The sequence below is a fragment of the Mesocricetus auratus genome, unplaced genomic scaffold (assembly GCF_017639785.1).
Source record: "Mesocricetus auratus isolate SY011 unplaced genomic scaffold, BCM_Maur_2.0 Super-Scaffold_100004, whole genome shotgun sequence".
Taxonomy (NCBI): domain Eukaryota; kingdom Metazoa; phylum Chordata; class Mammalia; order Rodentia; family Cricetidae; genus Mesocricetus; species Mesocricetus auratus.
In genome coordinates, this window is record NW_024429189.1 from 31,368,533 (window position 1) to 31,380,096 (window position 11,564).

At 39.7% G+C, this 11,564-nt stretch overlaps 1 protein-coding gene across 3 annotated transcripts in view; it reads right to left on the bottom strand.

The window, feature by feature from the left end:
• Ifih1 (interferon induced with helicase C domain 1) overlaps positions 1–9,462 on the bottom strand; it is a 52,524-nt gene extending 43,062 nt beyond the window's left edge. The window contains exons 1-2 of one of the 3 annotated variants that reach the window (XM_040744845.1): positions 8,691–9,462; positions 1,505–1,673 (exon numbers count right to left, since the gene is read on the bottom strand). In XM_040744845.1, coding sequence (XP_040600779.1) covers positions 1,505–1,673; positions 8,691–9,137 — 616 coding nt within the window. In that variant the 5' untranslated portion in view covers positions 9,138–9,462. 3 annotated transcript variants of the gene reach the window in all.
• Positions 9,463–11,564: the final 2,102 nt, after the last annotated feature.

Sequence of the window (11,564 nt, forward strand, 5' to 3'; positions counted from 1 at the left end):
AAACAGCTTCAAGCCATTACAGCCTCACCTAGGTTTAGCTCAAATATGTGACACTGTGCAGTAGTTATCTCGAAGGGGTGGGAGATAGAAAAGTACCTTGTCCAGCCATCTAGATGATGCTAGCCTTGTCCTACTGGATTCCATGTAGCTCATTCATATCATTTTATAATCCTTTAGTGTTTTCTTATAGTTCACAGTAAAAAAAGATCTGATTTTCTACATCTGAGCTCTTCTACTGTACCTGCTTCTGTCTCCCTGGATATAATAATAGGCGATGGAGATGATGGAGATTAATCGCTATAGATGGTTACAGATGGATATAGATACAGGTACACCCACACCTGTAATATTAGTAGAAACATTAGAACTTCCTGGTTGAGAAACCATGGAGTTACTGTCTAATTTTGAAAGCTATTTTAACTTCTTCTGACAAATAGAGGGAAATATATTTATGTTTCAGAACTTCAAACTACTGGGCAAAAGTAAAAGATTGTCATAAGCTATACAGTAAAAGACAGCAAATGCTTCTCTTACAATCTAGCAATATAAGTGAACTAATCACAGTTCTTCAATTTCACCTATTATTGGTTCTATTTGCAGAGCCCATTCAGAAAGTCATTTACTGAGTGAATCATTTTACTAGAATGAACAGAGAAGGAGGACTTTCCCAGGTCTCCTGCAACTCCATATCCTCATCACCTAGAATAGTTCACTGTATGATTGCTGAATAACAGAAGGAAAAAATTATAATGTTGATAATTATGTATCAGCTGGGCGTTGGTGGCGCACGCCTTTAATCCCAGCACTTGGGAGGCAGAGGCAGATGGATCTCTGTGAGTTCGAGACCAGCCTGGTCTACAAAAGCTAGTTCCAGGACAGCCTCCAAAGCCACAAAGAAACCCTGTCTCAAAAACAAAACAAAACAAAACAAAACAAAAAAAATAAAAAGATAATTATGTATCAATAATGGACTTGTGCTTTATTCTGCATAAGATTTTTTGAAAACAGGGTATATATTTTTGAAAGGAAAAAAATCAATGGGACAGATTAAATTCAGTTTACAAAGGAAGTATGTAAAATATATTATTATTTTAGAATATTATTATTGAATATTTAAAATTCATATTGGGTGAAAATTAGGTGTATTGGTAAGAATAAACCTTTTATATTAATAAACCAAAAAATATAGTTTCTTCCAGTTTATCTGTGTCTTTCTAATGTAAAAATATCTTGATAAAAATTTGAGGTGATTATCTCATTTCAAACACAGGATATGAATGATGAACTGTGGCTGAACTGGTGGCCATTCCAGTGTGCTAGTGGGGGTGTTTCCTAACAGAGTCTTCCCCACACATGGGCTTTCTCATGTGTAAAGGAGACAAAATCAATTCTTCCCATTTAAAGATGTTGACTCTAGAAGTCCTGGTGCCTGACATTACAGTTGCAGATTCATTGACTTCACAATCGCACCGTATCAAAACCTCACTGATAGAATTAGGAATACCTGCAATGTCTTCCGGGCAGCCAGCACCTGTTAGCTCCTGGTAGAGCACATCATTTCCGGTTTGGCGAAGAACATCCAGGAAGGTAGAAAACCAGTTTTCTTTGTGCACAATCCTTCTCAACAGCTCTCTTACGCCTGACTCATTCCCAGCATTTCCCGCAGCAGAAATCTAGCGTTTCAACAGAAAAGAAGGAAGAGGAAACACGGTGTGAACATATGAAAAGGGAAGATCCTCCAAAGGAAAATCAAGGGGTTAGGCGAACGTATAAACAAAGACAGTGTTCCATGCAACTGTTCCAGGGTTTCAGGGAAAAAAAAATCATTGAGTCAAATCCTCTTCTAAACACGCAGTATTGTTCTAATTAGGCTGAAGAGGTTGCTCAGTGGTTAGAGGCACTTGCTACTAAGTTTCATGATTGATTTCACTCCCAGACGCCACATGGTGGAAGGGGAAAAGCAGTTCTTACAAACCTTCCTCTGACTTTTACTCACATATCACCACACATTTCCTCTGCAGTTCCCACCACAAATGAAACTCCAAAACAAGAATTTTAATAAATTGAAAATACTAAATAATTGAGAAACAAATAAATGCTTTTGCTAGAGATCCTGTGACCAAAGCCAAGAGAAAGTATCTTCAATCTGTATTCATGTTATGGCTCGAGGGTGTCTATGTGCATGTCTGTGTATGTGTGTGTGTGTGTGTGTGTATGGGTGTGTGTGTGTCTGCATGTGTATGTCTCTGTGTGTCTACTGTATGTCTATGTGTGTGCCTGTGTGTGTGTATGTGTATCTCTCTGTGTGTCTATGTGTATATGGTATGGACACAAGTGTACACCTGTGTACTCCTCTGTGCGTGCATGTGTGAAGGCCAGAAACTGACCTTTGCTGTCTTCCTTATTTACGTCCTCTCTTTATGTGAGGGACTAACTGAACTAGGAACTTGCTATTTTGGCTAGACTGACTTTTCAGTGAACCACCAGGTCTGCCTGTCTCTGCCCACCAGAATGTAAGACTTTTCTATATATTTTGGGCTTGCTATTTTCTTTCAACCCATCAAGTTTATAAATGGGGAACCAAACATTTCATGTCCTCTTCCTTGACTGTTACCACTTTGGAACTAAGCAGTTAGTGATGGCAGATTCATCTTCTTGCCTATTCAATATTTGCAATATTTATTATTGCAATGATAACATTTCTCCAAATTCTTTCACATTCAATATTCCTTTTGAGACATGAGGAAGAATTTACTTCTCACTCTCTCTGTCTGTGTATGTGTGTGTATATGTGTGTGTGTATCCTTTACAATATATACTCAACATTTGCTTTCTCTTTACAGTAGTCTAGCATATCATTTAAAAATACAGATCATCTGTGAAGTCATTATCAAAGCACATCTTTCCAGGTCTGAACAGAGTAAGAAACATTTGGAGAAAACGGTAAACACGGGCCATGCTTGAGAGACATTTAGTGAACCTTTGCTATCTCTGACATCAAATGTGCTACCTCCTCTTGCTGAGACTCACTTCCTACCCCCCCCCACCCCCGACATTGTGTACTTCTGCCATGCTGGTTATGCTCTGAAACCACCTGTGGAGATATTAAAACACAATGGTGTACAGGCACTATCTGGAGAGATCCGACTTGACGGAAACCCAAACATGTGTCTGTGGGGATGGGGGTGTGTGCGATCTTATATAATTCAATCAGTATACCAGATGAGAAATAGTCTTAGGTATTCTCAAATTTCCCTACCTCTACTAAGCATCGGGATTGAAGCTGCTCTTTCCTACAAAACAGATTGGGCTTTCTAGTCCTGCCATGGTATCCCACAGCATTATTATATGAGGACCTGGTGGAATTTTTGCATCAGTGCCTGGAACAAATTTAGTACTAGCTTTCCCCAGGGATGGTGGGAAAGTATTTACTTTTAAAAAGAGTTTATTGGTAGACAAAGTACTTACAGTGCTCACCTGAATCTCACTCTAGAGATAGTTTCATCTTTAGAATTTGTAATTAACTTTTCATTTATTATTATTTATTTATGGAGTGTGCTGTGGAGAATACAATGTGCGTGTGAAAGTTAGAGGACAACTTACTGGAGTGGGTTTTCTCTTTCTACCATGTGGGTTCCTGGGAGGATTCAACACAGGTGCTTAGCTTTGTAACAGGCGCCTTTATATTTGAAGCCATCTCAGAGGCTCCAGTTTTATTAGCTAATGCTGTGTTGATTGGTACAAATCTAATAATCCAAATGGCATGGGAGTGACAACTACAGAAATCCTGTGTGAAACCAAGATACAGAGACATTTAGCACTCGATAAGATCCCAAAGTCAGTAAGTAGCAGACAGAGTTTCCAGGATAAATGCTGGCTTCCTGAGCTGTAATTCCAGCTAAAAATTCTCTCCAATTCTAAGTTCACTTTCTGCCAATAAGTGGTTAGAATTACTATCTGAACTTCATACATTTCAACCCATCTCCCCCATAGCATTTTCTAAGCAGTGTCTTGCTCAATCCTAGTGTTTACTAACTTTCCTGGTAGTCTCATGATGGAAAATCTTTTGTCTGTTCTGAAATTTGTGAGATTTTTATTGTTTTCTGGTAATCTGAAGTATAATTGCTACACATGTAAACAAGACAGATCTCAGGTTCTTATTTTAACTCGGCATTCCACCTTCCATCCTTTAAACAACTTTAAACTATATATGATACAAATAATCAGAATTTTCTAAGGACAGTGATTAAAGCTTTGTAATCAGCATTCATATTAAAATCCTATGAATATTCTATTAACCCATTTTCCTTCAACTGTTAATCTATCAAGTTTATGTTTCCTGCTGAGATTTTGTACTTTCTTTGCCCAGGTATTTGAGGATCGATGATGCTGTACTTTTAACTAAGGATTTTTAGTGTTTGAATGTGAAACTACAACTATTATCTGGGTTTTTTTTTTGGTGGCTTCATCAATGTTCTCAATTTTTAATATCTTCCCTTTTTTAGTGTTAGAAAGTACACCAATGTTTACTGTTAGAAAGTGCCCATGTTTTAGTTACTCCATTCTCTTAAAATGCTGCAGTGATATTTATCCATCAGATAAGCACAAAAACTTTAGCTCCCAGGATGTTAATATGTATTTACAATTGTAGCAAGAAACAAAGTGATACCCTCCCCAACTGGAATTTCTCCTTTAAAGTTAAAAAATGTTTATATGTACATAACATATCAATTAATTTATGGAATGAGAAATATGGTTGAATTTGTGGATAGGACAGTTCACTTCTAGAATATTCTAGACTTTTCAGCAGAAATAAGTAGAGAAAGCACTGTTATTTTCACAGAGTACTGGATTTCCAAGACAATTGTACTATTTAATATAAAAGTTTTCTCTTCCTCTTGTATTTTAGGTAGCTATTTAAATGTAATAATGACCTTTTAAAGCCAGCGGAGTTCAATTTTCAGACAACAGCAAATTAGGAAGCAAAATTCATGTCCTAAACAAAGAATTTGTTCATGTTTTACCAAGTGAATTGTCAAATGCACACTAATAATGTCTTATTTGTACCTTTTTACTTTTTTGCTCCAAAAAGCCCTGTCCTCCCTAGTTTGCCTAATAATACAATACTTGAGGGAAAACTTACTTGGGCATTCAACTTCATATTGGAAGAGCTAGACTTTGTCTATCTGGGGCATCACTGTATCTTAATTTTCCATGTAAATGAAAGGTATATGATTTTAAAGACTACAGGTGTTTAGTGATGTCAGCCAGGGCTAAAACACACATCTGTCTCTCTTCATAGCTGTCCATATGGATATTACTGTGATCACCTCTGTATCAGAGCTCTTTTATGACCTATGTTGATGGACTCCCCCAAGTTATCACTGAGTTTCTTGGGGGGAAACGGGCAATGTAGGAGCATTCCATTACTCGGACGGATCATTCTATTTTGATTATTTGTGAAATGAATCTTGTATTTATTAACGAGTCTAACTTTAGACTCACTAATGCAGCATACAATCTTCACCTAGGAAGACTGAGCTCTGATTAACACTACAATGTAAGCATCAGATAAGCAGTGTCTCTGTTTCTCTTGTCTTCTCACATTAGCATGGTATACAACAAAGATGTCACTCAAATCATTCATTCTGAAAGAATGATAAAGCAGTAAGTCAAATATGTTCTTGAGGTACTTATTTTCAAATCATCTGGGGGCCAGCTAGTGCTGGCAGAAGTGTGCATAAGAAGCCAACATTACAATAACTAATCAAATAGAAAATGTCTACAAGACAGCTTTTCAGTCTTTGGTAGAGGTTAACTCAGAAGGTCTACAAGAAAACAATAATAATAATAATAATAATAATAATAATAATATCATTTTTAGAAGCCCTGGTCAATTAGTTAAGCTTAACTTCTGATGTCTTTTGAAATTACCAAAATTCACTTTTGGAAATTTAATGCCCACCAACTATCTATTTCCCAGCATCATATCATATTTAGCTTATCATATGTCTTCAACTCAATTTTCTTTTTATTTCTTTTTTTTTCTTTCTTATTTTTGTTGTTTGTTTTTTGGCAAATAAACTCAAACACCAATCAAATGATGAAAATACTAGCACTGAATAGTGTCTAGATATTTACAAGGTGAAAGACAGTTTCTCTTTCAAATGAACTTAACTCACAGACACTAAGACGTAGGCCTCAGCCGGGCGTTGGTGGCACACGCCTTTAATCCTAGCACTCGGAGGAAGAAATAGTCAAATCTCTTTGAGTTTGAGACCAGCCTGGTCTACAAGAGCTAGTTCCAGGGCAGGCTCCAAAACTACACAGAGAAACCCTGTCTCGAGGAAAGAAAAAAAAAAAAGTAGGTCTTTATGCAAGAAATTAACCTAAATCCCTGAAATTTTACCCCTAAATTAAAGAGCGAAATGTGTGATAATCAAAGTCAATACAATCTTCATATCAAAATAACTGATCAGTTATGAAGCTTTTACTTTAACATTTCTCAATTAGTATTGATGTGAGGCTAGAAATTACTATGTTGTTCATTTTTCCGGGTAAACTTAGGATCAGGGAACCTCTAAATTCTTGTGATTGTCCCATCCCAAGGTAAATGATCAATGACCTTTGTATCAAAAGAGATTCCTCCAAAGGTAACACTGACTTCCCATTGAAATCCATGTTTACTTTTAGAGCTGATAAGGTGAAATAATGCACTAGGAATGATTACAGACACCTACAGACTCACTGCTGCTCCTTAGCCTCAAATCTATAGCTCTTCCTTCTCTCAGGGATTCCTTAGAAACGTGAAAGTGGGAGAAAGTTCAGGTTATTTTAGCTTAACTGCTGCCAGTACACAAAAGTCCTTTTACTACCCATCTTCTCGATGTCAAATCCCTTGCATTACTGCTAGCTGCCTCCGAGCTTGCCAGAATCAAGAACTTGGATAAAATGTAGCTGGCAGAGATTCAACCCAGGCAAGATGAAAGTGATGCTGATAGGCAGAAGTATTTAGAGTAAACAAGGAGAAGTGCTGATTCTCTGGCACTGGGGACATCATACCAGCAAACATAAACAGCTTTGTGGTGTGACTGGACTCTGTTGCTTCTGGACCTCCTAACAGCTACTGTGGCTGGAAATGCCATCTTCCATCTCCAGCTGGCTTGGAGGCTGCATACTTTCTTCCAAATTAAGATTCTGCCACCGTGATGTACACATTTGTCATATCCAGCTGGACTACTATAATGCGTTCTAGTCATTTCTCAATACACAAAATGATATAAATACGACTGTCAGCAGGGCAAAGGAATTCACTCGGAGAAACTGGACATCAAAATGAGATGCGTACTGGGTAGTCGTGGGAACTGCTGACTGTCCAAAGTACCATTGATATTAGTAACTAAAGGCCAAGTTGCGTCATAGGCTAGAGCCTATCAATCTGTTGCCCAGAGTCTATAATGAAGATAAAACCAATGAGTCAAAAGAAAAGGAAGAAAATGTCAAAATCATAGCACAGTATACGTGAAACCTTTGACTTGTAGTAATGGGTTGTTTGTCCACATGTTTTTAAATAAAGGCTTTCAATTCTATTTATTCATTTATTTTGTTTTTAATTATGTGTCGGTGGGGGCAGGGGTAGAACGTACATGCATGTGGGTGTAGCTCAGGTGGAAGCCAGGGGCATCAGAGTTCCCTGGATCTCTAGAAGTTATAGACTGCTGTGTGACACCTGAAATGGCCACTCGGGACTGAATTCCCATTCTTGGCAAAAACAGCTTATGCTATTCATAACTGAGCCATCTTTCCAGCTCCCAAACAAGACTTTAAACTTGCAACACTGGGTAAGTTCAGATGCAGTGAGTTCAACATTTATGTAGTACATGATGCATCTCCACTCTTGGACAAACAACTAACATTGTATTAAATCACCTGTTACATGGACCCATATAAACGATACTCCAAAAAAGTCATCCACTCCTTCACTGATGTGAAAATCTTAGACAAACAGCATTTGTCAGTTGAGTATCTCTGAACTCAACCAAGTTCTTTTAGAATTTCTACTTTTTTAAATATGGAAAGTTTGATTAAAAAGAGAGATGAGATGTGATTTTTTCATTTGGACCAAGATTTAATGAGGTATGCATACTATTTAAGGCATGGTTGAGGGACATTGGGGACCTGACAATAAATATTTTAGCTTTATAGGCCATATTACCTCCAGCCAACTGTGAAAAATCAGCCATAAAAGAGTGTATAAGCAATAAGAACCAGAGTTTCAATAAGACTTTATAAACACTTAAAACTGAAAAATAAGACAGCTAATTTTACCTTAGCTTCTGGTTCTCAAAATGTGAGTGGAAGGCTAGATGCAGCCAGTGGGCCACAGCTTGCTGATGGCTACTTTAAGAAGTAGGGGAACTAAATTATAAAACTCAGCATCACCTGGGTTTGGAGAATCATAATGATTGATGGTAGACACGCTTCTGTTCTTTCTGGGAGACCAATTGCAAATTGTCTAACTGTCTAATGGTTTTTCTCATCTGTTAAATGGACCCCCTTGAACAAGAACCCTAAAAAGAGGAGCGGCTCTGCCCAAAGAAGTCAGGCCACTCTCTATGGGGAAATGCACAAGTAACCCTTGCTTTGTAAAAATCTTCCATAAACCCATCTCCATCTCAAGTGACTCCTACCCGATTTCTATCCTCAGGTGTCAACAGTCCCTTCTCCACGCAAGTATCCAAGACGTCGTTAATCAGGAGCTTGTCCACCAGAGTGGGCTGAAGGAGATTCAGCAGGTGGAGGCATTCATCATGGGCGGTCTCAGAGGAGGGAGAGGGCAGATCGGTGAGTCTGACGTAGCGCGCGGCTAGGTGGCTGCCACTGTGCTCCAGGGCCTCCAAGAACATCTGCGTCCAGCCGGGCGGCCACTCCCCCTTCTCCAAAGTGCTCAGCAGCAGTTCTGCAGCGCTGGTGTTCCCACAGGTGGCTGCCTTCTTCAGAACCTGCTCTTTGGTTTCTGCGGGCAGAAAGATCAAGTAGTCCAGCACCGGTTCCACCTCAAAGTACCTTTTCAACCTACTGCTGAAGATGGAGATGAGATAGCGGAAGCTGTCCTCTGTTGAACAGACAGTCGACATCCTTGGTTCTCAGGGAACGGGAGAGGAGTCTCCCGGGCGAGCGGACGATCTACAGGTGGGAGTGGGTCTCCGCCTACGCCGCCTGAGAGCAGCTGGTGCCAGGTGGCCTCCGAACCCTGGATCGATCGGTGGCACCGGGCAGGTGGCAGGTGGGCCAGGAACGCTCTTGCAGGCGGGTGTAGACTCCGGACCACTCGCACTGCACTGGGCTACAATAGTGCTGCTCACCCTCGCAGGAGCTTTGAGCGCGGTCCTCCACCCACGCACGGATCATAGGAGTTGCAGGGTTGGTTTCGGTTTTGATTCTCTTCTCCGGACTCACTAGCATCAACTTCCGGACCAGAGAGTTAGTTTCATGAGGAGGGAGGCGGCCCGTGGACGCCGCTGATTAGGCGAGAACTTTGCCTAAGAACACCACGGGAACGTGGGAAACCGAAAGGGAGAGCGAACTCTCCCTTGAGCTGAGAAAGCCGGTGAAGCTCTGCAATGTTTTGATTTGCAGGTCTTCCCCGCGGTGTGCTGCTTGGAAGACCGTCCCCACTCGCCAGTTAGCTTGCAGAGGGCGAGGAAGGTCTCAGGAGAAATGAAGAATTGCGCTAATCCCTGTTGGAAATTTGAGTTACCTGAGTTACCCGTGTGTGTGTGTGTGTGTGTGTGTGTGTGTGTGTGTGTGTGTGTGTGTGTGTGTGTGTGTGTGTGTGTGTGTGTGTGTATGGTTGGAAGAAGGAACCCCAGGAGGGCACTTTTGCAACTCAGGCACAGTAAACCTTACACTCAGTGGGGTTCCAAGAACTAATTTGTTACCCCAAGAACTGGGTCTTAAAGCTGTTTAGTAGAGTTGACTTTTTATACTTAAACAGCTTTATTTCCTCGTGCTTTGATTGGTAGTATAGCATTTATACAGCTTTGATCTGGGCCTGCCTAGTGACAGATGCAGACTGACTTTAGCCACCAACTCAGTTTAGGAGGAAGCCAAGACTGAAGGTTTGTAGGTTCCCTGTACTCTTTAGTAGACAACTTTCTTATAATAAAACAAAACAACAACGAAAAAAACCCTCAACAACTTATTCTTGACATAGCTGCCATTCTTTTCTTGGATTCAATACAACAAGTTTTGGCTGAAGCATCTAGGAACTTAATTAGCAACTAATGTACTGCCTTGTAGTAAACATCAACATTTGTCTATGTCATGAGAGAGAGAAAAGAGGCATTCACAGTGGGGGAAAAACAAAAAACAAAACAAAAAAAGAAAAAAGAAAAAAGAAAAAAAAACCCAGCAGCTTTGTTTCAGTACAGAAGCTGCACAAATGTGAGTCTGTGGGTTGCTGTCCACCATGCTGGCAATTATATGACCAAATATGGAGGTACACTGACACTTTGAATAGAACTTCCTAGTCCGTAATTATATGGAGAAAGGATGTTATCACAAAGGCACATTTAGGACAGTTAATCTGTTAGAGAAGCATATTTACTGAAATCCAGTGAAGCTGGGGAAGCCTTAGGATTCTTCAAAAACTATAAGAGAACTGCAGAGTTTCCATGAACCTCATGACAGCCTTCAAGAAAACCACAGCAGTGCATTGTATCATATTATTCATTTTTCACTTCAAAATAGCCACCGAGTATATGGCCATCTTTTTTCTAAATGCTGTTAGTAATGTAAAGTTCCTATTTTTATTGTACCCATATACAAAATGGGAATGAAGACAGATAGTAATAATAATAACTGTGTTCCAGATCAGGATAACTGCTATGAAGATAAGCTAAGACTAGGCTGTTAAAGCAGGACTGTGTCACCACCGGTTGGACTGATTTTCAATCTAGATGTCCTTACCAGTCTCCCACAATCAACACTCCGTGATAAACATCAAAGGCAATTTTATTTTCAAATGAAAGTCACCAGCTGATTGAAGATTGAGTGTGGCACCAGAGGGAGAAAAGACAGGAACATCTTTTTCTAAGACTCCGTCACAGTTTTGATAGGACCCCTTCTATAAAAAAGATGGTAAGAAAATAAAACGCCATTAACAATTTCCCAACAATTATCCTGGTTGGACCAGTGAGATAAGTCAGTGAGTAAAAACACTTGTGAAGACCAGAACCCACATGGCAGAAGGAGAGAACCGACTCCTGCAAATTGTCCTCTGATGTTCACATAGTTGCTGTGGCATGGGTGTGCGCACACATGCGCACATGTGTACACACACACACACACACACACACCATGGACAAATCAATGTAAAAATATCCATTTCTCCATTTGTAGTTTTGTGTGATGATTTACCTTCTGCACTTTTTTCCCCATTTAAGTGGTTCCCTTTTTTACGTTTTCTTTGCTTTTATTCTCATCATCGTCCTCGTTTTCTCAATATTAAGTTTCTGTTTCTTTTCTCCTCTGAGAAAGACTGCTGACCTCTGTTTCTTCTC